At 34.7% G+C, this 19,219-nt stretch overlaps 1 protein-coding gene across 7 annotated transcripts in view; it reads right to left on the bottom strand.

Annotated features, from left to right (window-relative positions):
- The window catches only part of LOC105483334 (potassium voltage-gated channel subfamily H member 7), a 473,655-nt gene that overhangs the window by 44,570 nt on the left and 409,866 nt on the right, over positions 1-19,219 (bottom strand). For 6 of the 7 annotated variants that reach the window (XM_071072859.1, XM_011744162.3, XM_071072860.1 and 3 more), the window contains one exon: positions 17,210-17,409. In XM_071072859.1, coding sequence (XP_070928960.1) covers positions 17,210-17,409 — 200 coding nt within the window. Of the gene's footprint in view, positions 1-14,671; positions 17,410-19,219 lie in introns of those variants that run through there. The other variant, XM_024793251.2, reaches the window with a different exon arrangement.

Genomic DNA, 19,219 nt, shown 5'->3' on the forward strand with positions numbered 1-19,219 from the left:
AAATATACTTAAATGTTGACAAATTAGGATTAATTAAAACACAAATTAACACTCCCTATGAAACACTAAACCTCAAGCATGATTATCAAATAGATGAGTAATATATTAAAACCTTAAATCTCTGTCCTAGCGTAAAGCTTTAATACTTTATAGCATTTCCTGATTCTGGTAAAATTATTGTTTTCAGTGTGAGCATTCATCTTCCAAAAAATCTTTAGCACTTGTAAGATACTAAACCCTGCTTTTTGGTGTTTGTAGAAGCTAAAGTCCCAACTTAATGGATTCTGTAATTTCTAGGTCATTTTAGATCATTTTATTCCTATGGGTTAGCCATTGAGAAATAGGAAACATACATATTTCCTGTTTGGCAATTACATGTTAAATATTCCATTTTAACCACTGATCATGATAGGTGGACTCTTATAGTTGTTTTTAATCTTACAAATATGTGTTGCCTAGTTTGAAGCCCAAATTGTTTCATCATCTAATTTCTTATTTCACTTTCATGTGGTTGATGAAAAAATAAGGAAAGATTTTATTGTATAAAGCCATAACATAAGGCCAGATTGTTGTCAAAGCAGAGCATTATGGAATCCACAACTGCGGGAATATTTATAAGCATTGAGAGAATAAGCTAATTTTCTTCATGTGACTTTTCAACATTTGGCATATGATTTATATCTCTTAGGGAAAAAAATATGGGCAGAATAAAAACCTGTCACACACGGACAGAGATGACAATGTTGTAAATCCCAAACCAGTTTTGGTAATGGTAAAGAGTCCTTGAAAAATGAAACAGAATTATCCTTCCTATTTCTCCTGCCACTCCAGTTAACAGTGTGACTATGAGATGTTTTGTTGCTTTCAGAAGGAAACTTAAACTTTATCCTGATCGAAATTAAGTCAAGGATGGGTAGAAATGTGGGCCAAGGATGGGTAGAAGTGTGGGTGATGATGTGTGGGCAGAGGGGATTTATTGCTTTCATACACATGTCCTTGTTACCCAACCTCTGGAGTCCTTCTGTTAATTCTGCAGAAGGCTGACTTAAAAAGGGTGCCTCCGGATTTCTAAAATGAAGTCTCAGGGGAAAACTTGGAACCCATTAAGGTTTCTAAGGGCAACAGGAGGGATGTGCATCCTGAGGAGCAGTTTCAGGACCTCTCCTCCTTGCCCCTGCTCATTTATTTGAGAGAGGTAGTCGGGGAAGGGATGAACAGAATATAACCATAGTGGATTCTGTTGGATGCTCTACAAATAGTTCTTCCCAAATGGATTGATTGTAGGTGACCTTAGCTTGCCTACAAAATAAGGAAAAAGGAGGTACAATCTACCAGGTGATGAAAAGAATAATTTAAAAACCAACATGTACTTAAAATACCATCTTGGACTTGAATCAAGTTTTACGGTTTCAGAAACATTTATCATGTATCGTATTTTAGCATCAAATTTTTTATTGAATTGTCAACATTATGTGAGGGATATACATTGACAATCACCCCAGTTTTCAAATTTGAAAGCAGAGGCAATGCATTAGGAATTTTATTTGTAGAAAAACTAAGACTCTAAACTTAATCCAGGGCTTCTTCAATCATTTTGACTTGTCATTGCTGTCCATCAAATTGGATTTCTAAAGTTGATAACAGAATAGTGAGACATAAAATGTTTCCCATTCATCTAATTTTTTGGTTTTATAGAAAAGTAATAAAGGGTAGAAATCTAGCACAGATGATCTTTTCACTTTCTACCAGTTGGGTATTTGTTTCTCAGGAATTTTAAGACTGGACAACAATTGTTTTTGAGGGAAAGTGGATGGCTGTATTAGCAGTTATCTAACTTTTTGTAAAATATTGGAAGCTTTCAAAATAGTGGAAGTTCTCTTCCTCTACCTAACAAATTCCCCTCCTATAAAATGTATTGACTGTTACTTAGCACTCTGAATGTTCCAAATACCAATGTATCTACGTACATTTTTGCTTCTACCACTTGAGTCATAAAACAGCTGTGTGTGTTTCAAACCTATTTATGCCAGTTGAACTTGTTAGTGGAATTACATAATTCAATCATATAATACATAAAAGAATAAAATTTTGTCTAAAGAAAGAAAGCAGTGTCTCCTCCCCCTGCCTATCCCAACTATGAAAATAAAAGTGAATGCTTCAGAAATCTTTTATAAAGGTGGGTCATTAAGAAAAATGCAAACAGATTGATAGATTAGGTGTGGGATCTTAAATACCTGAAAAGTAGAAATTTTATAGTCACTAAACTCTGATTATAATCCAAGAAATCAGGAAAAACAATTAAAAAGTAACCATAAAAGAGGAGTACTTAGAAATTAAGAACAATATTCGATGATAACTTTTTGATAAAAAAAGAAACAATTTAGAAAACAATAAAAATGAGAATATTTCATTTTAATACCTGTAGAACCACTGAAAAACTTGTATTCAAAGAAATATGTACACTCTTTCTTTATTTTTGATACCTTCATTATCAAAAATAAAGGCTCAGACAACAAAATAATTTAATACAAACGTTAAGAATAATAAAGTTATCAAAAATAAGAAAGAGAAAATTAATGGAGGCAAATGCTGAAAATGAAAAGAATAGTAGCAAGCTAGCTTAAATACATCTAAGGGCTAATTCCTTGAATAAAATCAAATAGGATATATAAATCTTTCAAAGATCTGCTGAAGGAAAGAAGAGAGAGAGAAAAATATGCAAGTTCAGGAATAAGAAAAGCAGATGCATGCGCTGATTCAGAAAATATTAAATATCTTATAAGAGAAGCCTATGTGCAATTGTACAACTGTGGAAGCCTAGATAACATGCATGAACTCTTGATAAAATGCAAATTATTATATTGACTAAGGAAGAAGTAGAACAAATAATTTTACCAAGTAGAGTAGGAGAGGTGATTAAAGACCCACTATTACAACAACCAGACGATTTTACAACTGATTTCTTTCTAACACTTAAAGAGCATATAACCACTAATGAATATCATTATAAAATAGATGCAAAATACTAAACAACTGATTAACCAATAATATCAACAATGTATCAAAAAATCTATAACCAGAAGTCCTACCCAGAGGAATTAAGTAAGAAAGAGGAAAAAAAACGCATACAAATATTAAGTCAAACTATCTCTTTACAGACGATATGATTCTGTATCTAGAAAACGCTATACACTCCACCAGAAGACTTCCAGATTTAATAAACAAAGTTAGTAAACTTTCAGAATACAAAATCAATGTACTAAAATCAGTAACATTTCTATACACCAGTAACACCCAAGTTCGGAGACAAATTAAGAATGCAATCTCATTTGCCTTAGTCACATAAAGAATAAAATATCTAGGAATACAGCAGACCAAAGAGGTGAAAGTTGTCTGCAGTGAGAATTACAAAATACTACTGGAAGAAATGAGAGAGGACACAAAAAAAATTGAAAAAAATTTCATGCTTATGGATGGGAAGTATAAATATTGTTAAAATGACCATACAGTCCAAAGCAATGTACAGATTCAATGCCATTCCTGTAAATGTACCAAAGTCACTTTTCACAGAATTAGACAAAATTATTCTAAAATCATATGAAACCAGAAATATGCCTGAATTACCAAAGGAATTCGAGGCAAAAAGAACAAAGCTGGAGGCATCATACTACCCAACTTCAAACTATACTAGAAGGCTACAGTAACCAAACCAGTGTGGTACTGATAGAAAAACAAACACATACTAATGGAAGAGGATAGAGAAACCAGAAATAAAGCCACACACATACAGCCACCTGATTTTCAACAAAGTTGACAATAACAAACAACGAAGAAAGGATTCCTTATTCAATAAATGATGCTGGGATAACTGGGTAGCAATATGCAGAAGAATGAAACTGGACCCTTATGTTTCTCCATCAACAAAAATTAGCTCAAGATGGATTAAAGACTTAAATATAAGACCTAAAAACAATAAAAACTCTAGAAGAAAGCCTATGAAATGACATTCAGGGCCATATCATTACCAATACCTTTTCAACCTTGGCAAAAAATTTATGACTAAATCCCCCAAAGCAATTGCAACCAAAACCAAAATTGAAAAGTGGAACCTAATTAAATGAAAGACATTCTGCACAGCAAAAGAAACTATCAACAGAGTAAACAGACAACCTACAGAACGGGAGAAAATATTTGCACACTGTGCATCTGATAAAGATCCAATATCCAGAATCTATAAGGAACTTATTAAGCAAACCAACAAGCAAAAAACAAAGAACTCCAATAAAAAGTGGGCAAAGGACACGAACAGATACTTCTCAAAAAAAGGCATACAAGTGGCCAAGAAACATATGAAAAAAATGCTTATCATCGATAATTATCAGAGAAATGCAAATCGAAACTCCACTGAGATACCATCTCACAGCAGCCAGAATGGCTATTATTAAAAAATCTAAAACCAATAGATATTGGTGAGGTTGTGGAGAAAAGTGAACACTTGTACACTGCTGGTGGAAAATGTAAATTAGTTAAGTCACTATGGAAAGCAGTGTAGAGATTTTTCAAAGATCTTAAAAGAGAACTATTCCATTTAACCCAGCAGTCCCACTCTTGGGTAAATACTCAAAGGAAATTAAATTATTTTACCAAAAGGACACATGCACTTGTATGTTTATTGCAGAACTATTCAAAATAGCAAAGACATGAAACCAACCAATACAAGATGCCTATCAACAGTGGACTGGATACAGAAAATGTGGTACATATATGCAATGGAATACTATGCAACCATAAGAAAGAATGAAATTATGTCTTTTGCAGCAACAGGGATGCAGCTGGAAGCCATTATTCTAAACAAACTAACGCAGGAATAGGAAACCAAATACTACATGTTCTCGCTTATAAGTGGCAGCTAGACATTGAATACACATGGACATAAAGATGGGAACAATAGACATTGGGGACTGCTTGAGGAGGGAGGGTGAGAAGGAAGAGTGGTAAGAAAGGGTACCACTGGGCACTATGTTCACTACCTTGGGGTCATTTGTACATCAAGCCTCAGTGACACACAATTTACCTATGTAACAAATCTGCATAGGTACCCCCAAACCTAAAATAAAAGTGGAAGAAAGAAAAAATTTAAAAAATTTTTTAAAAACTATGCTCAAGTAGGATGCATTTCATGAGTGCAAGGATATTTTAGTCATATTAGTCTTAACATTTTTTAATTAAATCAATTATTAAGATTTTTATTAAAATAATAATTTTATTATTTTTAATTAAAAATTTAAAATTGAAATCAACTTTTTTTTCAAAATTATTTTGGAGATTCTAGAGAACCAAAAACACCCCAATAAGTGGTTGCTATTAAAAATAGAAAATGAATTTACCTCTTTTTGCTGCTGATATGATTGTATGCTTAGAACCTCCAATATTAAATCCTCAAGAGGACCACCCACCATTCAAACAAACCAGAACGAACCAAATTAAACCAAACTAAAAAGTACTATCAGAATGAGGTCAAATTGAACCAAACCAAAAATAAGTCCTTCAGAATTTGTTAAAGAAAAACAAATTGACCCAAAACTTGGTTACAGAGAAAATAAATTGAACCAAACAAAAAAAAAAATTCTGTCAGAATTTGCTAAAGTGGCTGGATAGAAGATAAATAGTTTGATTCTTTATTATCTATAAGCAAGTAAAAATGGAAATGTATAATATATTTTATTTGATTCACTATGCTATATAAAATTAATAAAGATATTTAACAATAAAGGTAAAAATTTTTAAGAAGAAAATGATAAAATCTTATTGAATTGGATTTTGTTTTTTAAGATATAAACCAGTGACTCCCAACCTTGTCTACATATTAGATTTATAAAAATACTGACACAGACTTTAAGCAATTCTGATTTAACTATTATAAAATATTTCAGATGATTTTAATGTGCAGCATGCGTGAGACTTACTATTTAAATACCAAAGTTATATTTAAATAAGAGTTAAAGTAGACCTACAATCCATTTTCTATATTTCCCAAGAAATAACAGGGAAGAAAAATGGCCAGCTACTGACAAACATTAGTGACCTGCTCCTGGCAAACACAGTAAGGGTATTTATTAGTGGAATAGTTCCCATTTATGGAGTATTTTTAGCAGGATGTATCTAAATAATCAACTATGATAGGCCAATCTTTCATTAGTAGATTTAATAGAATATGACTTTCTGGAAAATGTCATATAAGCTGTGTAATGTCCAGAATGTAAAATGTAAATGTTTAATGACCAAAAAAGATTCTGTTTAAGTGTCGTATAATAACATATATCATTTACAGTCCTACGTTAAATCTGAGCCAGAACTCATACTAACATGGCAAGGAAGATCTCTGTGCCTATGCTCATAATTCCTTAATCCTTGAAATTATTAGTAAATCTTGATAGTGGTTATGATTTCTCACTCTTGGGAGCCATATTTAACAATCTGATCTTTGGGTTAATTCAAAAACTTAACATGGAGTAAGTTGTAACTGAATTTAAAAAGTCATGTATTTTTTATGGAAGAATAAATGCTCTCAAGTAGCCAGGAGAAATAAGCAAAATAAGATTAGTAAGTGTCGACCTACCTTATCAGATATTAAAATATTATATAAAGCTGCTAAACACAAACCATTTTTTTGTTTGTTTGTTTGTTTAGACGGAGTCTTGCCCTTGTCCCCCAGGCTGGAATGCAATGGCACGATTTTGGCTCACTGCAACCTCCACCTCCTGGCTTCAAGATATTCTACTGCCTCAGCCTCCCGGGTAGCTGGGATTACAGGCGTCCCCCACCAACCATGGCCAGCTAATTTTTGTAGTTTTATTAGAGACGGGGTTTCACCATGTTGGCCAGGCTGGTCTCGAACTCCTGACCTCAGGTGATCCACCCTCCTTGGCCTCCCAAAGTGCTGGAATTACAGGCGTGAGCCCCTGTGCCCAGCCAAACCATTCTTATACTACGCTGAGTGGACAAATAGAGCAGCCTTTAGAGTCTAGATATGTATCCCAATTATACCCAGTGATGTAATGTGTAGCACAGGTGGTATTTTAATTAAATGAAAAAAAGAATGGCTTATTTAATAAATTCTACCATGACTATTTTCTATTCATGTGAAGAAAATAATTTACAAAAATAGATTTCAAACAAATTGTGGAGTTCTCTTTCTAAACATATACCAAATCTTATTTAAAAATTTAGGAAATTACTCATATAATCCAAAAGTTTAGTAGGGTCTTTTTAAAACAGGAAAGGATCTATGAGCTATATAATAAAAGTTGACTAATTAGACAATATTTAAAAAAAAACAAAACTTTTGTATCCAAAAGAGTCCTTAAATAAACCAACATATTGAAAAGATATTAGGATCAAATTACAATATGAAAAGCATTAATATTTACAAAGAGTTCTTATTAAATAAAATAATATAGAAAAGATACTTGAAAATATGCAAAAAAAAATGCTATGAATGGGCAAGTCATAGAATAAAAGCCAAATAAGGTGTGTGTATGTATATATGAATGAATGAGCATTTAACAGTAGCTCAGAAAATGTCATCAGGGTAAAAACAAACTTTCATATATCCATTAAACTGTCAAAAATTAAAAAGAACCATAACACCCAGTGCTAGTAAAGGGAAGGGGGAAAAGTACCAACATTGTTGATAGAAATGTAAATTGTTAAGCATTTTTGGAATGTAATCTTACAATAGCTATTAAAATTAAAATTACATATAATCTTTTACTCAAAAATCCCTTATCTGAGAATCTACCCATAAATATAAAAGTATAAGTAAGGAAAATACATGTAAGTGGGTTTATTGCAGTATTGTTTGAAGTGGCATGAAATTGGAAATCAAAAGAATGCCCAGCAATGTAGCCATTAGTATAAGAGAAGAAACTATTAGTATAAGTATAATATGTAGTTATATATTATTATATTATGTATTATATAGTTATAGTATATGAAATAAACTAGTATGGAATGTATGTGCCATTAAAAGGAATAAATTAGTTGTATTAGCCAACTTGGAGGTATTTTCACAAGCTATTAAGTGAGAAACATGGACTGCACATAATTAAATGTTTTTATAGATTAAATTATGCAACTATATGTGTGTGTAAATATGTATATATGTCTGTATACATGCAAATATAAGTATAATTATATTAGCATATAAAAAGGTATGGAAGTTTACACACATAGGTAATAGATAATGGGATGAGTAAAGTATAAAAATTGAAGTATAAGAAACCTTTAAAATGTTGCATTTAAAAAGTCTCTCATAAAAAAGTAGAGATGTTGCAATTTTATTTAAGTAAAATTTGTGTATATGAGAAGGCAAATAACTTTTTATCTAAGGAATGCAAGCCCCTTTAAATTATGAGGTCTATAGAGGCAATGACATGTGAGTGCAGTCACATCTTACTCCCCACCTTAAGCTAAGTAATCCAGCTGCTATCGGGACTCTAGACTGAGAGATCCACCAATTGATAGAAATTGACCTAACAACACTATATGCTGGATACCATAAATCATGCCCTATAGTTTAACAATGTATAGCAAATCACTAACCAGTGCTATTTCTGTAAACCAATGAGAGTTCCTGACAAACAACTTTTCTAATTGCCCACTCTCCTGATTTGTCCCTTAAAAAATAGAAAAATAACAACAACAACAACAACAACAAAACGAGCAAAACAAAACCAAAAAATCTTTGAGCCTGTCCTTTGTTCTCTGGAGCATTTCCCAGTGTTTCCCAGCTGCAAGTCCTCAACGTTGGTCTAAATAAACTCTCTATGTAAATTTTGCTTCAGTTTCTTTCTTTAGATTGACACATATCTATGAAATGTGCACCATCAGAGAAGATGCTTCCCAATTTAAAAACAAATTCTTATCAGGCTATGATAAGTCTGTAAGAGGAAAAATGGACGTATATGATATGTCACAAGTATGGTTGCAAGGTGATGTTACATCGGGGTGTTGTCTCTAAGTGAAAAGATATAAAGTACTTTTTAATTACTGTAAAACAAATTTTTGTACTGTTTGATAATTTACAATGATTCTGTACTTTAATTTGAAAAAAGTTAGGTCTTCCTAATGTTTCCTTTAACTTTGCTTCAGTGACTGGTTAAGATATTTTTTCTCTTTAAGAACTGCCAATATAAAAGCCATAAGCATATGAGAACCAATCATTAATGTTTAATAACGATTTTTTCAAAAAAATTTATAGATCTCAATTCTGTATGCTAAGATGGGTGAGAATGAAAGGAAAGGGAATAAAGCAAGGTGCAGATTTAAATTGCCATTGAATGTTATTCCCATATTTAGAAAGCATGGGATATAAATGTTATGTAACCTAGTACTTTTTTTCATTCTGACCACTGTTTACATGCTTCCACTCTGCTTTTACTCCAAGAATGTCTCTGTCTATGATTACTCTAGGCCAGCCTATATATTTTTGTTTGTCTTTTAGAAGTCTGGCGTGTAAAATTTTGCACCATGTAGCTGTTTTTCTGGCATTATACTCTCCTTTGTTCTTTAGATATCTAGTCAAAGGGAATTGCTTTATTATAATTCTCTGACCTCACTGTGGTGTTGCCTGCTATTAAATATTAAGAATAGCTCATACGCTGGGCACAGTGGCTCACGCCTGTAATCCTAGCACTTTGGGAGTCTGAGGAGTACAGATCACAAGGTCAGGAGTTCGAGACCAGCCTGGCCAATATAGTGAAACCCCATCTCTACTAAAAATACAAAAATTGGCCGGGCATGGTGGCGAGTGCCTGTAGTACCAGCTACTGGGGAGACTGAGACAGGAGAATCGCTTGAACCTGGGAGGTGGAGGTAGCAATGAGCTGAGATCTTACCACTGCACTCCAGCCTGGGCAACAGTGTGAGACTCCATCTTTTAAAAAAAGAATAGCTCATAGACAAAACAGATAAAATTATAGTTAGGCTCTGGGCTAAATCCGTATCTTGGAAAACACATTTTTCTATCACTCACACCTTTCTATTCACAGCACAGAATCAGATGATAGCTTGAGATTCACCTCTATGATCCAAGTAAAATAATTTAGCCTTTGTGGAGAGTGAGTCTTTGGCTTATTTTCCCACTATGGCCGGTTTTCCTAACCACAGACATGTTTTAGCTTTGTGTGGGTTGCACAGCATACTGATCTAAGAAGATTAACGGAAGAGAGGGCAGAATGAATGACAGTATATATGGAAATGATTCAGCATAGCTCTGGAGTGTTAAAAAATGCATCATCACAGGTGATGCCCCCCAACCCAATCCAATAAAGAAAGCTCTTATCAGATAGTCCCTAAGGTGAACGTAGAGTTCTACTGGGAGTGGCTCACCTGAATAATAGGAGCCCAAGATGCAAAGTAAAGGAGATTTCTTTTTAGGTATATCTGGCATAAAACATGTAATGATTATGTATTTTTTCCATCCACGCTCATCCACATGGATTGCAATATGTCTAAACTGAGAAAAACAATTAAAATATATCTAAATTTCTTGAGCTATTGCTGCTTTAAGGCTATATGATAATTTGGTCTAAGATGAATTACATCTGAATGTTTTCACTTTTAAAAAAATGATTATGAAATATGACATATTGGGTGGACCATTTTCATATCCATTTATAACATCAATCCCAGTCCACTGGGTATGTCTTCTACTAAAGAAAATATTGGGCTTTTATTTTGGAAAAAAAATTGTGGATGCCTTGATTCCATTAGGTTTAAGAAATGCTGAGTTATTCTAGTATTTGAATGAAAAGAGACTTAAAATCATATTTCCAAAGAATATGTTATAACTGAACTTTGATGATCTCTATTTTTTATTAGTGGCTTAACCTGTGTTGATTATCAAGTGATCTGAAACTGAATTGAGTTGAGTTATTCCTGTGCTCCTACCACTCCAAAGTTTTTTGAAACACATCATACCCTTCAGCATAAGAAATTCCACTCTACAGTTCTATTCAAATAGGAACATTATTTTAAGGATTTAAAAAACAATTTGAGACATCATTTCTACCTTCCAACTACTGTAAGAGTAAAATTATTAATAAACAGAGAAACTGAAGCATCAAAGTAGGTTCACCACCTCAGTGTAATGTTTCTGTAGACTTTTTATAATACGGAAAGCTCTAGGGCATACTGTCATTATTTTTCTTGACTTAAAATGGGCTAAAGGTCAGATCCTACCACTGAAGAACTCACTTTGCATAGAAGCAGCATGATTACAACTGTAAATAAGTCCTCCTTGTTGATGGTTGGAGACCAGGATGAAGTGACCATCATCACTTGTGAAAGATGAACATGTACCATTTGTGACCTGAAAACATTAGATGCCTGTCTTAAGCTTGACATTGCTCATGTCAGGGGGCTCCAGATGGTGTTTTCTTGTTCTTTGTGATATTTTGAAGCACTGTAGGGTAAGTAGCCTTGGTGTAAAATAGGAAAGGCAAGTGAACTTTGCCTTTTAAAAGCACCTGCTATTAAGGAGCTGGCTACAGTAGGTGATCATGAGTGATAAATTTGTGTGTTCATAGTTGTAGACTTCTTGCCAGTGTGAAATTTAAGTACATTCCCAGTTTCTGCAGAGCCAGGCAATTCCTGTCAACTAATCTACACGCAGATGACAACATCTTTTCAAGTGCATTGTGCAAAACTATTACTTTAATTCAACTCTTAAATGGTAACTAGGTATTTATTTATAGAAAACCAAAAGGTGTGCCAGTCCTGTGGGTCATTATCATTTAAATGTAGGTTTTGGTCAATCTTTATGCCCCCTTTTAAATGCATGAAGGATTATCTGGATATGAGGGCATCATATTTCTAAAATTTTATTACAGCTGTATGATACACGTATCAGTCTAGGTCATGGACTGTATATATCAACGTCAGTAGATTAAAAATCATTAGAAAAAAGTAAGGGAGAGGAAAGCAATACAGTGAAGGCAAGCCATGCTACTTTGCAAATTTTGCTTTTACATTTCTGATGGAGTATATTGTCACAAGGATTGTTTTCATCCGAGTTGCTGAATTGAACATAACTGAAAGAGTTCACCATTACACTTCACTATGGTGTATCAAAACACTCTGTGATCTAAATATAAAGGTCTGGCCCAGATGAAGTCTTTTAAATAAGTGTAGAGAATGATTGTAACACAGTTTTTGATGGAGTAGGGTTAGATTGTAGATGCAGAGATAAGCTCTGTGTTAGTAGTGGAGGCGACTCTGACAGATCACAGAGAAACTAAAAGTTGTGCAGGTAAAGAAAGTCAAATTTTTATTAAAATGTTCCTTGGAAATCACATCAGCTCCAAGCAATATAAATTTCTATTAAACAGTATATCATTTTTTAAAATTTTTTTGAGGCAGAGTCTCGCTCTGTCGCCCAGGCTGGAGTGCAGTGGCGCAATCTCGGCTCACTGCAAGCTCCGCTCCCCCAGGTTCACACCATTATCCTGCCTCAGCTTCCAGAGTAGTTGGAACTACAGGCGCCCGCCACCACGCCTGGCTAATTTTTTTTTTTTTTTGGATTTTTAGTAGAGACGGGGTTTCACCGTGTTAGCCAGGATGGTGTCAATCTCCTGACCTCGTGATCCGCTCGCCTCGGCCTCCCAAAGTGCTGGGATTACAGGCGTGAGCCACGGCGCCCGGCCTACATCATTTTTTTATTATTCTCTTTTCCACTTTTAACTGGCTTTGTTCATAGGGTCCATTACAGGTCTATGTTGTGTCACTCAAAATCTCACTATGATCCTAAGTTTTTTAAAGCCTATTAAGCTAACTCAAAAGCTCCAAAATCTCTCCCTGTCTTGAGCTACACTTCTATCTTGCACTTCCTCCTTTCTCAGGATTCATCTAGTCTCTGCTTGACCTAGGAAACTGAACAATGCAATGGAAGTACCATCAAGTTCCCTTCTCAACCTGCAAGCTAATACCTTCACCCTTTCTCTTTTCTTTCCTGCCTGTCTTTAAGAAAAACTTACCTATCCACCCAGATGAGAGTTTATACCTCTTCCTAGGCTCTTATTCCAACCACTTTCTATGTCTGTCTCTCAAAATTTCCTCCATTAATGTCCCAGGCTAAAAAAAAGGAACTATTCCCTTTTCTTATTAAAAGAAATGAAAACTGTTTCTGGATTACCTGAGTACCTGAGTTGGGGGATGGGAAGCAGATAGGTTAGAATTGCCATCCTCAAGCAGAAAAGCTCCCATAATAACGTTTTTGCACATTTAGCATATTCGAGTTCTGGTGCTTTCAAAATATTGGAAAACAACAAGTTTGATGAAATTGCAGAGAGGTTAAGTGACTTGTCCAAGAGTAGTGGCAGACTGAGAGTTAGTTTTTAGGTCTTCTGAATCTCTATTCTGCATTTTTTATATTATCTGGGCATTATTTGGTGGGGGCAGAGGTGCTATTTTCAGGTAAGGAGTAAATTCTCCATTAAATGCTCATACAGGCACTTCTTCCATGCAATTATAATATTAAATTTAGGAGTAGCCTCTGCCCTAAATAGTTTATTTCTCTTCATCCGGAAAAATATATGGACCATGGTCATTGGAGTACTTCTTTGTGTGTGTGTGTGTGTGTGTGTGTGTGTGTGTGTGTGTGTGTGTGATGTGAGGCCACTTGATTCTACAGTGACATGAAAGATGATTTTCATTACTGTGGTAGTGCTGTAACTAAAACAGTGTTAGGTAACCTCAGAAAGTTTCAGACTATATCAGAAGACAGCTTTGATTTGGAGAAATTCATTGAGATGCTATCAGTCCTACTCTGAAAAAAGTATCTCTTCACTCCTAATTAAAAATGTTGGAGGTAGAGGGAAGAGAGTTTTCCAGAATTAACTTCTGCACATCTTTCATATGATTTTTACTATTCCTAATATGAGATCACACTCAAAAGAACATGATCTAGGCCAGGCGTGGTGACTCTCGCCTATAATCCCAGCACTTTGGGATGTCAAGGTGGCAGATCACTTGAGATCAGGAGTTCGAGACCATCCTGGCCAACATGGTGAAAGCCTATCTCTACTAAAAATACAAAAATTAGCCAGGTGTGGTGGCATGTGCCTGTTATCCCAGCTACTCAGGAGGCTGAGGCAGGAGAATTGCTTGAACCCAGGAGGTAGAGGTTGCAGCGAGCCTAGACGGCACTGCTGCACTACAGCCTGGGCAATAGAGCAAGACTCTGCCTCAAAACAAAAGCAAAAACAAAACAAAACAAAACACTGTGATTCTTTCAGTGGCTTCATTATTCTGGCCCATTTCCTTTTGTACTCTGAACCATCTGGCTCAATTAAAAGGGAGTCCATACTTGTTCCCACAGTGCTTTAAGTTTTGAAACATTCTGGTAATAGCTTTTACACAAAAAGCAAAAGATGCAGGGATTAAAGGATATGGCCACACTTTTTAGGTCAATTATTTCTTATTTTTTTGGTCTATCAAACAATCAAATGGTTTTGTTCATAAAAATAATTTTAGGTCAATCAATACAGTGTGATTGAGTATCTTGTACTTCATTTGGACATGGTTGAACAGTGAAAATGACCTGAAATGTTTTATGAGAAATTATATTTAAGGTTATACTTAAAATATCAAGGAATGCTGATGCAAAATACAAGTTAAATGTGCTTTTATGTGTGATAATACATAAATTTGAATGATTTTAAACTGCGATTAAATTACAATTTAGTTGACAATACATAGGGATTTTAAGTGTGGTTTTGGAGGTAAAAAAAATCCATTTTGATTTTTTTTAACCTCTCAATAGTCTAAGAGTATAGTTGTTTTTTCTCTAATCAACTTTGTTTCATAAGTAGTGCTTAACAAGTAAGCATCTTCCATTTGCTGAGGGTTCAGAGTTATCTTGCAGTTCGCTTACTCACTTTGCAGTCACAAAATGAGAAATGTAGACACTGTACACAAACAAGAAGTCCGTGCAAAGTCAAGCTCTCAAAACCACATGCAAGACTCAGCAGCACATGGTTTAGAGCTCACACACTCCAGGACGATATAATACAGGCATGCAGATGAGAGGAAAGAAAAGCACCTACATCATGAAAATAGAAGATAATGAAAGAGAATGACATTTTATTTATGACAATTATCTAATGCAAACCGTATACCCATAGCCTTTACCAGAGTCGGGATAGGGGCAGAGAAGTGAATTTTTATGGGGACTGGGAAATTGTATATAAATATTGTTAGAGGTCAAGTCATTGTTAAAGTTAAGGATTTCTATTCTGTACTTGGCCTCTTCCAGGTTGTCTTCCCCAGTTTCTTGCTTTGTATTTCCTCAGCTACGTCATGCAAAAAAGATCAGAACTAACATTGGAAATCATTTAACAAGCTCTAAACCTGACAGATAACAAGGGTGTTCTCCACAATTTACACGAGAATCAAATTGGATATAAATACCTCCTGTTCTTACCGGTGGGTGTTGTGATTCCATTTATTAAGGTGTGAAGCAGACAGGAAAGAGATAAATCTTTCATAAGTACATTGTAAATAGGCAAGTGGTATATAAACCATATTCATAGGTAATAGAGTCAAACAATGAAAGGTAAATAGTTGTCACAAAATAGACTTTATCACAAAAAAATGGTCACAAAACTAGAGTTACATGGAGGGGGGTAAAATAATTGTTTTGCTACTGTTTTTGAAATAATCTGGCAGTATGGAACAACAAAAAATGAGTGATGTGTTTTGATTAAAAATTCTTGACACTGCTTCAGCCAACCCAGCAGCAGAGAGTCCCCAAAAGACTTTGAATGCTGACACCTTTGTTAAACAATAACAGTGATGGAAATATAGAAAAGTGATCAACATGTAGGTGCTCTTTCTTGTGAGATTAAAGTGTTCCTTTGGGGGATCAATTTACAAATGAATTTTTCACAAGGAACTTTGGGATGATTAGAAACGACTCAAGGGGTTTTGCGTGAAAAGTGCTCATTTGATTAGCTCTTCAAATTGTCATTTTTGTCATGGCATGTCCTTCTCAATCAAATACATCACACACAGGTATGATAAACTTATCCATATATAAATATTACTTTCAAATTGGGTAATATTTACAGTGCTTTCTGCACCATTCCTGTTAATTTTGAACCCTTCTTTCTTTATTAGACTATTACTGGTTAAACAGAAAGTACCATTTTAAATTGTACAGGCTCACTTACACAAAAATTGTTTCATGCAATTGACATAATTAAATGTGAGTGCTTTTATTTTCTGAGAAATTCTTAGAAACAGGGTTCTTGCCCAGTGGAGGAGTAGCCATATGGGAAGCCACCATATTTTTGTTCCTTTTTTTCTGGCGCTCTATGATACATCATCGAATTTGGATTTGCTGTATAATTTATTTAGAAACCAGCCTTTATAGCCAAATTGCAAGGTAAAAGAAAGTGGGCAATTCTCCTAATAATCAAAAGAGGTCTTTGGACCACATTAATATCATTAAAAGTGTTGATTTTTGAGCAGTGATACAGGAAGGGAGGTTATGACAGGTGATTGTTGATGTTGAATTTGCTTAAAAGGTGAAGGAAAAATATGAAGGGATCCACATTTCCCCCTTGAAAGGAAAGACGCATTAAACCAGGTACAGTAAAAGGGCACAGCGTAGATCATTTAAAATATAGAAAAAAACATTCTTAAAGTGTGAAACTTCCTATCATAAAATGCTTATGTATACTTAAGCTCCCTGACCTCTCCTATAAGTTTTCAATTTCCTGTCTTTTAAAGTGTGTTAACCTGAGATCTCTGTTTGGGGGCATCATAATTGTTACTGTTTACTTGCCAAACCTTATTGCAACTGGATCCAACTATTTTTGGGGGGTGTTGGCAATGAGGCCATGCAGTAAAAACCCAAGTCCCAGCTAAAGCAATGCTCTCTCTCACCAGAAGTGGGAACTCTACTACACACAGTTATATCAGTTTGCATCATGTTATAATGCCTTTGCCACACAGTGTAACTAGATATAGCACCATGCAATGCCATGAATTGAGAATGAGAGACTATCTCCAGGGGAGAAAATACACATCCGAGAGAAGAAAACAAAAGCAAGGGGTTCAAAGCTGGTGATTCTGGCTTTTATTCCATTTTGGCTATCACTATAATGCCTGTGGCACTTTCATTTTGGAAAACAGACATACATACCATGTTCATGTCAATGCCATTGGTGTAAGTCCATGCGTGCTGGAAATATTCTTCAAGACGTTGCCTCAGAGGGTTGGGGATTTGGTGAAAGCGAATGAATTCTTTTACTCGCAGCATCTGCATGTGGTACCTGGCAGTTCCCGAGTATAGTCTTTGGATAATTGCAGATACATTCCCAAAAATGCTTGCATACATTAGTGCTGGATTGGATAAAAAACAAAGTTATGGGGGAAACATAGGCAAGTTATATATTGTTAGAGTATCAAGCATGAGGATTTTGATTATCTCAGTCTAGTGAGGATTTACCATTGGATCATGGGGAAAAAAAGCAGTTAAACTAAAACTGCTTTACATTTCATAATTTTAGTGATAAAGCTGGAGAGGGAAAGTATCCAAATTCATCATGGATTCTAAATGAAAGTGAAAACTCACATTGTTTATAATATCAGCTTGTGGCTGGGAGCATTGACTAGGGAGAAATGCATTTGAAATAAACCCTTTCATTTGAAAAAGAAGGCATGTCATGGCTCACCAAAAATACATTTTCTTGAAAAAAATATGAGGCAAAAGTGTCTTTTAGGGATTTAAAAACCCTTTTTGAATTGGAGTTAACATATTAGTTTTAAATTGTGACTTATTTCTGCCTCTCAGCCTCAAATCTAACTTTGTAGAAGAAAAATCTATTATTAAATTTGAGATTATTTTGAATACATTAGGTTTGTTAAGGGATAACAAATTCTTTTAAGAAACTCAGTTTCTTTGGAGTGTTAATTTGTATACAGTTCTTAATCTATTCCAATTCATTTTCATAGTATTTTTGCATAAGAAACATATCTCTGGCTTAGAAAAATTCACATAGCTTCATTTTTATAGGGAAAAAATAGAACACATTTTTGTTCTTTCATCTATGGGAAGAAACTGCTATGAGATCCCTTGCTATATAATCAGCATTTAGGAAGAATATCTGTATTGGTGCTTCTTCCACTAAATCTTCATGATTTAAAATAAACTCTTTAAGCACTTTCTCTCTTTTTAATATTTGTATTCATTTCTAATAATCCTAAAAATAAACGCTATTCTCTGTACAGAAAGTCACATCACGATATAAAATCTGAATATTGATCTTTGGGCATCTATCAGAAACTGAGAGATATGGTAACATATGTTTAAGTCACTGGAATAGCTATATACCAGGGTGGGGAAAACAGCAACAACAAAAGAGTCTGAAGTGTTTAATTAAAGTAAATTCAAACAACACATTTTTTTCCTCAAACAAATTTTACAATTGCTTCTATAAGCCACTTAATCATTTCCAAAGTAGGCTTTGGCCAGATTCTGGCCATGTTTTAAACTAGTATGTTTTCCTGAGCACTTGCTTGCTTTTCCATCTCACCTTGTTCGCTTATCTTATCATGCTTGGTTATCAAGATCCTTATGTACCATAGATATCCCAAGTAAGAGAATGTCCCGGGAAAAGCAGTGACCCCTTGTTTTTATCTATTTAAGGGGACGAAAGTTGGGGAGATGTGGTGGTTAATTTTATATCAACTTGACTGGGCCACAGTGTGCCTGGATATTTGGTTACACAAATATTCTGGATGTGTCTGTGAGGGGTTTGCAGAGGAGATTAGCATTTGGGTCAGTAAACGAGTAAAGCAGTTTGTCCTCCCCACTGTGGGTGGGCTGCATCCAACTTATTGAAGTCCTGAATAGAAGAAAAAGGGGAAGTAAAGGAGAATGAACTCTCTGCTTGACTGTCTGAGCTGAATGTCAGTCTTCTCCAGCCTTTGGACTTGCACTCGGACTCAGACTGAAACCACATCATTGGCTCTCCCTGGTCTAGACACAGTTACTGAGTACAGATCTTGAGAATTTTCAGCCTCTATAACTGTGTGAGCCAATTTCTTCTAATAAATCTCTTTATATCTTTATCTATATTCAAATATATATGTCTTTCCAATATCTATCTTTTGGTTCTGCTTCTCTGGACATCCAGACTAACACAGGAGA

Source organism: Macaca nemestrina, chromosome 11 (genome assembly GCF_043159975.1).
Source record: "Macaca nemestrina isolate mMacNem1 chromosome 11, mMacNem.hap1, whole genome shotgun sequence".
NCBI lineage: Eukaryota > Metazoa > Chordata > Mammalia > Primates > Cercopithecidae > Macaca > Macaca nemestrina.